Source organism: Panulirus ornatus, chromosome 11 (assembly GCF_036320965.1).
Source record: "Panulirus ornatus isolate Po-2019 chromosome 11, ASM3632096v1, whole genome shotgun sequence".
Classification (NCBI taxonomy): Eukaryota; Metazoa; Arthropoda; class Malacostraca; order Decapoda; family Palinuridae; genus Panulirus; species Panulirus ornatus.
Window position 1 is genome coordinate 344,357 of NC_092234.1, and position 12,869 is coordinate 357,225.

At 55.3% G+C, this 12,869-nt stretch overlaps 1 protein-coding gene across 1 annotated transcript in view; it reads left to right on the forward strand.

Annotated features, from left to right (window-relative positions):
- The window catches only part of LOC139751165 (probable tubulin polyglutamylase TTLL2), a 64,390-nt gene that overhangs the window by 33,288 nt on the left and 18,233 nt on the right, over positions 1-12,869 (forward strand). Inside the window, exons 4-5 of the mRNA XM_071666278.1 lie at positions 6,425-6,561; positions 9,731-9,855. Of these exons, the coding sequence (XP_071522379.1) occupies positions 6,425-6,561; positions 9,731-9,855 (262 nt within the window). The remainder of the gene's footprint in view (positions 1-6,424; positions 6,562-9,730; positions 9,856-12,869) is intronic.

Below are 12,869 nucleotides of genomic sequence, written 5' to 3' on the forward strand. Positions count from 1 at the left end.
ATAGTAGGAAGTGGAGGATGACGAGCAGTGTAGGAACCAGGTATGGTAAGAAGCGGAGGATGACTGACAGTGTAGGAGAGAGGTGTGGTAGGAAGTGGAGGATGACTAGCAATGTAGGAGAGAGGTGTGGTAGGAAGTGGAGGATGACTGACAGTGTAGGAGAGAGGTGTGGTAGGAAGTGGAGGATGACCGACAGTGTAGGAGAGAGGTGTGGTAGGAAGTGGAGGATGACCGACAGTGTAGGAGAGAGGTGTGGTAGGAAGTGGAGGATGACCGACAGTGTAGGAGAGGTGTAGTTGGAAGTGGAGGATGACCGACAGTGTAGGAGAGGTGTGGTAGGAAGTGGAGGATGACTGACAGTGTAGGAGAGGTATGGTAGGAAGTGGAGGATGTCTGACAGTGTAAGAGAGAGGTGTGGTAGGAAGTGGAGGGTGACTGACAGTGTAGGAGAGAGGTATGGTAGGAAGTGGAGGATGACCGACAGTGTAGGAGAGAGGTGTGGTAGGAAGTGGAGGATGACTGACAGTGTAGGAGAGAGGTGTGGTAGGAAGTGGAGGGTGACTGACAGTGTAGGAGAGAGGTATGGTAGGAAGTGGAGGATGTCTGACAGTGTAGGAGAGAGGTGTGGTAGGAAGTGGAGGATGACTAGCAATGTAGGAGAGAGGTGTGGTAGGAAGTGGAGGATGACTGACAGTGTAGGAGAGGTGTGGTAGGAAGTGGAGGATGACTGACAGTGTAGGAGAGAGGTGTGGTAGGAAGTGGAGGATGACCGACAGTGTAGGAGAGAGGTGTGGTAGGAAGTGGAGGATGACCGACAGTGTAGGAGAGATGTGTGGTAGGAAGTGGAGGATGACTGACAGTGTAGGAGAGAGGTGTGGTAGGAAGTGGAGGATGACCGATAGTCTAGAAGAAGTGTGGTAGGAAGTGGAGGATGACTGACAGTGTAGGAGAGAGGTGTGGTAGGAAGTGGAGGATGACTGACAGTGTAGGAGAAAGGTGTGGTAGGAAGTGGAGGATGACCGACAGTGTAGGAGAGGTGTGGTAGGAAGTGGAGGATGACTGACAGTGTAGGAGAGAGGTGTGGTAGGAAGTGGAGGATGACTAGCATTGTAGGAGAGGTGTGGCAGGAAGTGGAGGATGACTGACAGCGTAGGAGAGAGGTGTGGTAGGAAGTGGAGGATGACTGACAGTGTAGGAGAGAGATATGGTAGGAAGTGGAGGATGACTGACAGTGTAGGAGAGAGGTGTGGTAGGAAGTGGAGGATGACTGACAGTGTAGGAGAGAGGTGTGGTAGGAAGTGGAGGATGACTGACAGTGTAGGAGAGGTGTGGCAGAAAGTAGAGGATGACTGACAGTGTAGGAGAGAGGTATGGTAGGAAGTAGAGGATGACTGACAGTGTAGGAGAGAGGTATGGTAGGAAGTGGAGGATGACTGACAGTGTAGGAGAGAGGTGTGGTAGGAAGTGGAGGATGACTGACAGTGTAGGAGAGAGGTGTGGTAAGAAGTGGAGGATGATTGACAGTGTAGGAGGGAGGTATGGTAGGAAGTGGAGGATGACTAGCAGTATAGGAGAGAGGTGTGGTAGGAAGTGGAGGATGACTGACAGTGTAGGAGAAGAGGTGAGGTAGGAAGTGGAGGATGACTGACAGTGTAGAAGAGAGGTGTGGTGTTAAGTGGAGGATGACTGACAGTGTAGGAGAGAGGTATGGTAGGAATTGGAGGATGACTGACAGTGTAGGAGAGAGGTATGGTAGGAATTGGAGGATGACTGACAGTGTAGGAGAGGTGTGGTAGGAAGTGGAGGATGACCGACAGTGTGGGAGAGGTGTGGCTGGAAGTGGAGGATGACCGACAGTGTAGGAGAGAGGTGTGGTAGGAAGTGGAGGATGACTGACAGTGTAGGAGAGAGGTGTGGTAGGAAGTGGAGGATGACTGACAATGTAGGAGAGAGGTGTAGTAAGAAGTGGAGGATGACTGACAGTGTAGGAGAGAGGTATGGTAGGAAGTGGAGGATGACTGACAGTGTAGGAGAGAGGTGTGGTAGGAAGTGGAGGATGAATGACAGTGTAGGAGAGAGGTGTGGTAAGAAGTGGAGGATGACTGACAGTGTAGGAGAGAGGTATGGTAGGAAGTGGAGGATGACTGACAGTGTAGGAGAGAGGTGTGGTAGGAAGTGGAGGATGAATGACAGTGTAGGAGAGAGGTGTGGTAGGAAGTGAAGGATGACTGACAGTGTAGGAGAGAGGTGTGGTAGGAAGTGGAGGATGACTGATAGTGTAGGAGAGAGGTGTGGGAGGAAGTGGAGGATGACTGACAGTGTAGGAGAGAGGTGTGGGAGGAAGTGGAGGATGACTGACAGTGTAGGAGAGAGGTGTGGTAGGAAGTGGAGGATGACTGACAGTGTAGGAGAGAGGTGTGGTAAGAAGTGGAGGATGACTGACAGTGTAGAAGAGAGGTGTGGTAGGAAGTGGAGGATGACTGACAGTGTAGGAGAGAGGTGTGGTAGGAAGTGGAGGATGACTGACAGTGTAGGAGAGAGGTGTGGTAGGAAATTTACATAGTCTGCAAACTATAATATTTGCTTGAGCTGCGCAGTAATGTTCTCCTGGGCTGCTTAGTACAGTGTTCTCTTGGGCAACGCAGTAATGTTCTCCTGTTCTGTTTAGTACAGTGTTCTCCGAGACTGTGCAGTATATTGTTCTCCTGGGATGCTCAGTATTGTGTTTTAAGCCGTACAGCATAGTGTTCTCCTGGGCTGTGCAATAGCGCTGTCCTGGGATGTACAGTACAGTTTTCTGCGTTGCGCAATACCGTGTTCTCCTGGACAGCGCAGTACAGTGTTCTCCTGGGCTGTGTAGTACGTGTAGTACAGTGTTCTGGGCTGCACAGTACAGTGTTTTAGGCTATGTAGTACAATGTTCTCCTGGGGTGTGTAGTACAGTGTTCTGGGGTGTGTAGTACGATGTTCTCCTAAGCTGTGTAGTACAGTGTTCTGGGCGGTGTAGTACAATGTTCTAGGGAGTGTAGTACAGTTTTCTCCTGGGCTGTGTAGTACAATGTTCTGGTGTGTGTAGTACAGTGTTCTCCTGGGGTGCGTAGTACAGTGTTCTCCTGGGCGGTGTAGTACAGTGTTCTCCTGGGCTGTGTGGTACAATGTTCTCCTGGGCTGTGTAGTACAGTATTTTCCTGGTCTGTGTCGTACAATGTTCTCCTGGGCTGTGTAGCACGGTGTTTTCCTGGGCTCTGTAGTACAATGTTCTCCTGGGCTGTGTAGTACAGTGTTCTCCTGGGCTGTGTAGTACAGTGTTCTCCTGGGCTGTGTAGTACAGTGTTCTCCTGGGCTGTGTAGTACAGTGTTCTCCTAGGCTGTGTAGTACAGTGTTCTCCTGGGCTGTGTAGTACAGTGTTCTCCTGGGCTGTGTAGTACAGTGTTCTCCTGGGCTGTGTAGTACAGTGTTCTCCTGGGCTGTGTAGTACAGTGTTCTCCTGGGCTGTGTAGTACAGTGTTCTCCTGGGCTGTGTAGTACGGTGTTCTCCTGGGCTGTGTAGTACAGTGTTCTCCTGGGCTGTGTAGTACAGTGTTGTCCTGGGCTGTGTAGTACAGTGTTCCCCTGGGCTGTGTATTACAGTGTTCTCCTGGGCTGTGTAGTACAGTGTTCTCCTGGGCTGTGTAGTACAGTGTTCTCCTGGGCTCTGTAGTACAATGTTCTCCTGGGCTGTGTAGTACAGTGTTCTCTTGGGCTGTGTAGTACAGTGTTCTCCTGGGCTGTGTAGTACAGTGTTCTCGTGGGCTGTGTAGTACAGTGTTCTCGTGGGCTGTGTAGTACAGTGTTCTCCTGGGCTGTGTAGTACAGTGTTGTCCTGGGCTGTGTAGTACAGTGTTGTCCTGGGCTGTGTAGTACAGTGTTCTGTTGGGCTGTGTGGTACAGTGTTCTCCTGGGCTGTGTAGTACAGTGTTCTCCTGGGCTGTGTAGTACAGTGTTCTCCTGGGCTCTGTAGTACAATGTTCTCCTGGGCTGTGTAGTACAGTTGTAGTACAGTGTTCTCCTGGGCTGTGTAGTACAGTGTTCTCCTGGGTTGTGTAGTACAGTGTTCTGTTGGGCTGTGTGGTACAGTGTTCTCCTGGGCTGTGTAGTACAGTGTTGTCCTGGGCTGTGCAGTACAATGTTCTCCTGGGCTGTGTAGTACGGTGTTCTCTTGGGCTGAGTGGTACAGTGTTCTCCTGTTCTGTGTAGTACAATGTTCTCCTGGGCTGTGTAGTACAATGTTCTCCTGGGCTGAGTAGTACAGTGTTGTCCTGGGCTGTGCAGTACAATGTTCTCCAGGGCTGTGTAGTACGGTGTTCTCTTGGGCTAAGTGGTACAGTGTTCTCTTGGACTGAGTGGTACAATGTTCTCCTGGGCTGTGCAGTACAATGTTCTCCAGGGCTGTATAGTACGGTGTTCTCTTGGGCTGAGTGGTACAGTGTTCTCCTGGGCTGTGTAGTATAATGTTCTCCTGGGCTGTGTAGTATAGTGTTCTCCTGGGCTGTGCAGTAGTGTTCTCCTGGGCTGTGTATTACGGTCTTCTCCTGGGCTGTGTAGTACGGTGTTCCCTTGGGCTGAGTGGTACAGTGTTCTCCTGGGCTGTGTAGTACAGTGTTCTCCTGGGCTGTGCAGTTAAGTGTTCTCCTGGGCTGTGTGGTACAGTGTTCTCGTGGGCTGTGTAGTACAGTGTTCTCCTGGGCTGTGTAGTACAATGTTCTCCTGGGCTGTGCAGTACAGTGTTCTCCTGGGCTGTGTAGTACAGTGTTCTCGTGGGCTGTGTAGTACAGTGTTCTCGTGGGCTGTGTAGTACAATGTTCTCCTGGGCTGTGCAGTTCAGTGTTCTCCTGGGCTGTGCAGTACAGTGTTCTCCTGGGCTGTGTAGTACGGTGTTCTCTTGGGCTGAGTGGTACAGTGTTCTCCTAGGCTGTGTAGTACAGTGTTCTCCTGGGCTGTGTAGTACAGTGTTCTCCTGGGCTGTGTAGTACAGTGTTCTCCTGGGCTGTGTAGTACAGTGTTCTGTTGGGCTGTGTGGTACAGTGTTCTCCTGTTCTGTGTAGTACAGTGTTCTCCTGTTCTGTGTAGTACACTGTTCTGGGCTGTGTAGTATAGTGTTCTGTTGGGCTGTTTGGTACAGTGTTCTCCTGGGCTTTGCAGTACAATGTTCTCCTGGACTGTATAGTACGGTGTTCTCTTGGGCTGAGTGGTACAATGTTCTCCTGGGCTGTGTAGTACAATGTTCTCCAGGGCTGTGTAGTACGGTGTTCTCTTGGGATGTGTGGTACAGTGTTCTCCTGGGCTGTGTAGTACAATGTTCTCCTGGGCTGTGTAGTACAGTGTTGTCCTGGGCTGTGTAGTACAGTGTTCTCCTGGGCTGTGCAGTATAGTGTTCTCCTTCGCTGTGCAGTACAGTGTTCTCCTGGGCTGTGTAGTACAATGTTCTCCTGGGCTGTGTAGTACAATGTTCTCCTGGGCTGTGTAGTACAATGTTCTCCTGGGCTGAGTGGTACAATGTTCTCCTGGGCTGTGTAGTACAGTGTTCTGTTGGGTTGTGTAGTACAGTGTTCTCCTGGGCTGTGTAGTACAATGTTCTCCTGGGCTGTGCAGTATAATGTTTGCTTGGGTTGTGCAATACAATGTTTCTTACCTTGGTTTTTTGCTGCAATGGTGACTAGGCTGTGGAGTACAATGTCTGTCTGGGATTTGTACTACAAAATGTTTGCCTGAGCCAAGCAGTACAAAGTTTATCTGGTCGATGCAGTACAATGATTACCTGAGTTGTGCAGTACAATACTTGCCTACCCTGTGCAGTACAATGATTGCCTGGGCCAGGTAGTACAATGTTTGTCTGGTTTGTGCAGTACGATGTTTGTTTGGTTTGTGCAGTATAAACTTTGCAGTAAAATGTTTACTGGAGCTGTAGAATATAATGTTTGACTTGGCTGTTCAGTATAATATTTGCCTTTACTTTGCAGTACAATATTTGCCTGGGCTGTGAAATTCAATTGTTGAACAGGCTAAGCTATACGATACTTGCCTGGGCTGTGTAGAACATTGTTTGCCTGGGTTGTGTAGAACCATGTTTGCTTGGGCTGTGTAGAACAATGTTTGCCTGGGCTGTGTAGAACAATGTTTGCCTGGGCTGTGTAGAACATTGTTTGCCTGGGCTGTGTAGAACACTGTCTGCCTGGGCTGTGTAGAACATTGTTTGCCTGGGTTGTGTAGAACAATGTTTGCCTGGGCTGTGTAGAACAATGTTTGCCTGGGCTGTGTAGAACATTGTTTGCCTGGGCTGTGTAGAACAATATTTGCCTGGGCTGTGTAGAACATTGTTTGCGTGGACTGTGTAGAACATTGTTTGCCTGGGCTGTGCAGTACAGTGCTTGCCTCGCCTAACAGGCCGGCCACGTACCTTCTGCCGTGCGAGTACACGAAGCTGGTGGCCGAGTACACTCGCCTAATGTACCACCACAACCACAACAACAACAACAAGGTGGCCGAGCATGGAGTGAAGAGTGCACCGTTAACAACCACAGGTACCACTCCTCTACCCACACTCACACCATCCACCATAATTAATCTAATATTTACTTTCATAACTTATTTAAAGCGTTGTTCACAAATTATCATAACTAAAAGTAAATGATTTAACTAAATATGTCAATAATGATTTTACCCAACAATAAAGTTAAATAATCTAACAGTAAATACTTCCATAGGTTAACAAATCAAATATAGGCATTTCTGAATACTTTACGAGGTAATGAATATTCCTCCCTCATCACCCAACCAGAAGGAGGGACCCCTCCCTCATCACCCAACCAGAAGGAGGGACCCCTCCCTCTTCACCCAACCAGAAGGAGGGACCCCTCCCTCTTCACCCAACCAGAAGGAGGGACCCCTCCCTCTTCACCCAACCAGAAGGAGGGACCCCTCCCTCTTCACCCAACCAGAAGGAGGGACCCCTCCCTCTTCACCCAACCAGAAGGAGGGACCCCTCCCTCTTCACCCAACCAGAAGGAGGGACCCCTCCCTCTTCATCCAACCAGAAGGAGGGACCCCTCCCTCATCACCCAGCCAGAAGGAGGGACCCCTCCCTCTTCACCCAACCAGAAGGAGGGACCCCTCCCTCTTCACCCAACCAGAAGGAGGGACCCCTCCCTCTTCACCCAACCAGAAGGAGGGACCCCTCCCTCTTCACCCAACCAGAAGGAGGGACCCCTCCCTCATCACCCAGCCAGAGGGAGGAACCCCTCCCTCTTCACCCAACCAGGAGGAGGGACCCCTCCCTATTGACCCAGCAAGAGGGTGGGACGTCCCTTCCTGATAGAGCCAGAGGGAGGTGCCACTCCCTTCTGACCCAGCTAGTAGGAGGGACCCCTTCCTCCTAACCCAGCCAATGAAAGGTACCCTCCCTGACCTAACCAGTGAGAGGGAACCCTCGCTCCTGACTCTACAGTGAGAGAGAACCCTCTCCCCTGAGCCAGCCAGTGGGAGGTACCCTTACTTCCTGACCTAACCGGTGGGAGGGAAGCCTCCCTCATAACTAAGCTATTGGGAGAGAACCTTCCCACCTGACCCAACCAGTGGGAGGGAACCCTCACTCTTGACCCAACCAGTGGGAGGGCACCGTTCCTCTTAACCCAACCAGAGGGAGGGAACCCTCCCTTCTGACTTAACCAGTGAGAGGTACCCTCACTTCCTGACCTAACCTGTGGGAGGGAAGCTTCCCTCCTGATCCAACCAGCGGGAAGGAATCCTTCCTTCTGATCCAGCCAGTGGGAAGAAACCCTCCATCCTGACCCAACTAGTGGGAGGCACCCATTCCACCTGACCCAACTAGTGGGAGGCACCCATTCCTCCTGACCCAACTAGTGGGAGGCACCCATTCCTCCTGACCCAACTAGTGGGAGGCACCCATTCCTCCTGACCCAACTAGTGGGAGGCACCCATTCCTCCTGATATAACCAGTAGGAGGGAACCTTCCTCCTGACTCAACCAGTGGGAACGAACCCTCCCTCCTGATCAGCTAATGGGAGGGAACCCTCCCTCCTGACCCAACCAGTGGGAGGGAACCCTCCCTCCTGACCCAACCAGTGGGAGGTACCCATTCCTCCAGACCTAACCCCTGGGAGGGAACCTCTCTCCTGACCCAAACAGTGGGATGGAACCCTCCCTCCTGATCCAGCCAGTGGGAGGGAACCCTCCCTCCTGACCCAACCAGTGGGAGGTACCCTTCCTTCCTGACCTAACCAGTGGAAGGGAATCCTACATCTTGACCCAACCAGTGGGAGGGAACTCTCCTCTCTGACCCTGCCGGTGGGAGGGAACCCTCCTTCCTGATCCAGCCCATGGAAGGTATCCCTTTCTCCTGACCAAACCAGTGGGAGGGAACCCTCCCTCCTGACTCAACCAGTGGGAGGGAACCCTCCATCTAGTGTATTCTGTGGCCCCTCCACCACGTGTATACTGCAGCCTCTCTTCCACGTATATACTGTAGTCCCTCCACCACGTGTATAATGTAGCCCCTCCACCAGATGTGTACTGTAGCCCCTCCACCGCATGTATACTGTGGTCCCTCCACCACATGTATACTGTGGCCTCTCCACCACATGTATACTCTAGTCCTTCTACTATGTGTATACTGTAGATCCTTCACCACGAGTATACTTTAGCCACTCCACCACGTCTATACTGTAGCCCCTCCACTACGTGTATACTGTGGACCCCTCCACCACGTGTATACTGTAGCCCATTCACCACGAGTATACTGTAGCCTGTCCACCACGTGTATACTGTAGCCCTTCTACTATGTGTATACTGTAATCCCTCCAGCACGTGTATACTGTAAATCTACTATGTGTATACTGTAGCCCCTCCGCCAAGCATACACTTTGCCCCTCCACATCGTGTGAAATGTGGCCCCTCCATCACATGTATACTGTAGCCCTTCTACTATTTGTATAGTGTAGCCCCTCCACCACGTGTATACTGTAGCACCTCCGAACATGTATAATGTAGCCCTTCTACTATGTGTATACTGTAACCCCTCCACCACACTATATACTGTAGCTCATCTACTATGTGAATACTGTATCCCCTCCACGAGCACGTGTATACTGTAGCCCCTCCACCACATGTATACTCTAGCCCTTTTACTATGTGTATATTGTAGCCACTCCACCACTTGTATACTATAGCCCCTCCACCACTTGTATACTATAGCCCCTCCACCACGTGTATACTGTAGCCACTCCGAACATGTATAATGTAGCCCTTCTACTATGTGTATACTGTAACCCATCCACCACACTGTATACTGTAGCTCATCTATGTGAATACTGTATCCCCTCCACCACTTGTATAGAGTTGCCCCTCTACCACGGTATAGTGTTGCCCCTCTACCACGGTATAGTGTTGCCCCTCTACCACGGTATAGTGTTGCCCCTCTACCACGGTATAGTGTTGCCCCTCTACCACGGTATAGTGTTGCCCCTCTACCACGGTATAGTGTTGCCCCTCCACCACGAGTATATTGTGGCCCCTCCACTACATGTATACTGTGGCCCCTCCTCCACGTGTTTGCGGTAACCCCTCCACTACGTGTATACTGTGGCCCCTCCGCCATGTTTATACTTTCAAAATCATAATTACCTCCCTCTCTCCCTTTCCTTTTCCCTTCCCGCCTCCCTCCCACTTTTACAGGACAGACAGGAGTGTTACTGGGGAACCAGTGTTGGGGTCAGGCCCCCCAGGACCCACCTGCACATAACATCTGGATCTGTAAGCCGACGGGAAGTTCTCAAGGTCGTGGCATCTCTATCTTCCAGGTAATGACCCCACACCCCAGGACCTGACCCCACACCCCAGGACCTGACCCCACACCCCAGGACCTGACCCCACACCCCAGGACCTGACCCCGCCCCCCAGGACCTGACCCCACACCCCAGGACCTGACCCCACACCCCAGGACCTGACCCCACACCCCAGGACCTGACCCCACACCCCAGGACCTGACCCCACACCCCAGGACCTGACCCCGCCCCCCAGGACCTGACCCCGCCCCCCAGGACCTGACCCCACACCCCAGGACCTGACCCCACACCCCAGGACCTGACCCCACACCCCAGGACCTGACCCCACACCCCAGGACCTGACCCCACACCCCAGGACCTGACCCCCCCCCCCCAGGACCTGACCCCGCCCCCCAGGACCTGACCCCGCCCCCCAGGACCTGACCCCACACCCCAGGACCTGACCCCACACCCCAGGACCTGACCCCGCCCCCCAGGACCTGACCCCACACCCCAGGACCTGACCCCACACCCCAGGACCTGACCCCGCCCCCCAGGACCTGACCCCACACCCCAGGGCCTGACCCCACACCCCAGGACCTGACCCCACACCCCAGGGCCTGACCCCACACTCCAGGACCTGACCCCACACCCCAGGACCTGACCCCGCCCCCCAGGACCTGACCCCACACCCCAGGACCTGACCCCACACCCCAGGACCTGACCCCACACCCCAGGACCTGACCCCACACCCCAGGACCTGACCCCACACCCCAGGACCTGACCCCGCCCCCCAGGACCTGACCCCACACCCAGGGCCTGACCCCACACCCCAGGACCTGACCCCACACCCCAGGACCTGACCCCACACCCCAGGACCTGACCCCGCCCCCCAGGACCTGACCCCACACCCCCAGGACCTGACCCCCGCCCCCCAGGACCTGACCCCACACCCAGGACCTGACCCCACACCCCAGGACCTGACCCCACACCCCAGGACCTGACCCACACCCCAGGACCTGACCCCACACCCCAGGACCTGACCCACACCCCAGGACCTGACCCACACCCCAGGACCTGACCCACACCCTCGGACCTGACTCCACACCCCAGGACCTGACCCACACCCCAGGACCTGACCCCACACCCCAGGACCTGACCCCACACTCAAGGACCTGACCCCACACCCCAGGACCTGACCCCACACCCTAGGACCTGACCCCACACCCCAGGACCTGACCCCGCCCCCAGGACCTGACCCCACACCCCAGGACCTGACCCCGCCCCCCGGACCTGACCCCACACCCCAGGACCTGACCCCACACCCCAGGACCTGACCCCACACCCCAGGACCTGACCCCACACCCCAGGACCTGACCCCACACCCCAGGACCTGACCCCACACCCTAGGACCTGACCCCACACCCCAGGACCTGACCTCACACCCCAGGACCTGACCCCACACCCCAGGACCTGACCTCACACTCCAGGACCTGACCCCACATTCCAGGACCTGACCCCACACCCCAGGACCTGACCCCACACCCCAGGACCTGACCCCACACCCCGACCCCACACTCCAGGACCTGACCCCACACCCCAGGACCTGACCCCAAACCCCAGGACCTGACCCCACACTCCAGGACCTGACCCCACACCCCAGGACCTGACCCACACCCTAGGACCTGACCCCACACCCCAGGACCTGACCCCACACCCCAGGACCTGACCCACACTCCAGGACCTGACCCCACACTCTAGGACCTGACCCCACACTCAAGGACCTGACCCCACACCCCAGGACCTGACCCCACACCCCAGGACCTGACCCCACACCCTCGGACCTGACTCCACACCCCAGGACCTGACCCACACACCCTAGGACCTGACCCACACACCCCAGAACCTGACCCCACACTCCAGGACCTGACCCCACACCCCAGGACCTGACCCCACACCCCAGAACCTGACCCCACACCCCAGGACCTGACCCACACACCCCAGGACCTGGCCCCACACCCCAGGACCAGACCCCACACCCCAGGACCTGACCCCACACCCCGACCCCACACTCCAGGACCTGACCCCACACCCCAGGACCTGACCCCACACCCTAGGACCTGACCCCACACCCTAGGACCTGACCCCACACCCCAGGACCTGACCCCACACCTCAGGACCTGACCCCACACCCCAGGACCTGACCCCGCACCCCAGGACCTGACCCCACACTCCAGGACCTGACCCCACACTCCAGGACCTGACCCCACACCCCAATACCTGACCCCACACTCCAGGACCTGACCCCACACCCCAGGACCTGACCCCACACCCCAGGACCTGACCCCACACCCCAGGACTTGACCCCACACCCTAGGACCTGATCCCACACCCCAGGACCTGACCCCACACCCCAGGACCTGACCCCACACCCTAGGACCTGACCCCACACCCCAGGACCTGACCCCACACTCCAGGACCTGACCCCACACCCCAGGACCTGACCCCACACCCCGACCCCACACTCCAGGACCTGACCCCACACCCCAGGACCTGACCCCACACCCCAGGACCTGACCCCACACCCTAGGACCTGACCCCATATCCTAGGACCTGACCCACACACCCCAGACCTGACCCCACACCCCAGGACCTGACCCCACACCTCAGGACCTGACCCCACACCCCAGGACCTGACCCCGCCCCCCAGGACCTGACCCCACACTCCAGGACCTGACCCCACACTCCAGGACCTGACCCCACACCCCAGGACCTGACCCCACACTCCAGGACCTGACCCCACACCCCAGGACCTGACCCCACACCCCAGGACCTGACCCCACACCCCAGGACTTGACCCCACACCCCAGGACTTGACCCCACACCCTAGGACCTGACCCCACACCCCAGGACCTGACCCCACACCCCAGGACCTGACCCCCACACCCCAGGACCGGACCCCACACCCCATGACCTGACCCCACACCCCAGGACCTGACCGCCACACCCCAGGACCTGATCCTACACCCCAGGACCTGATCCTACATTCC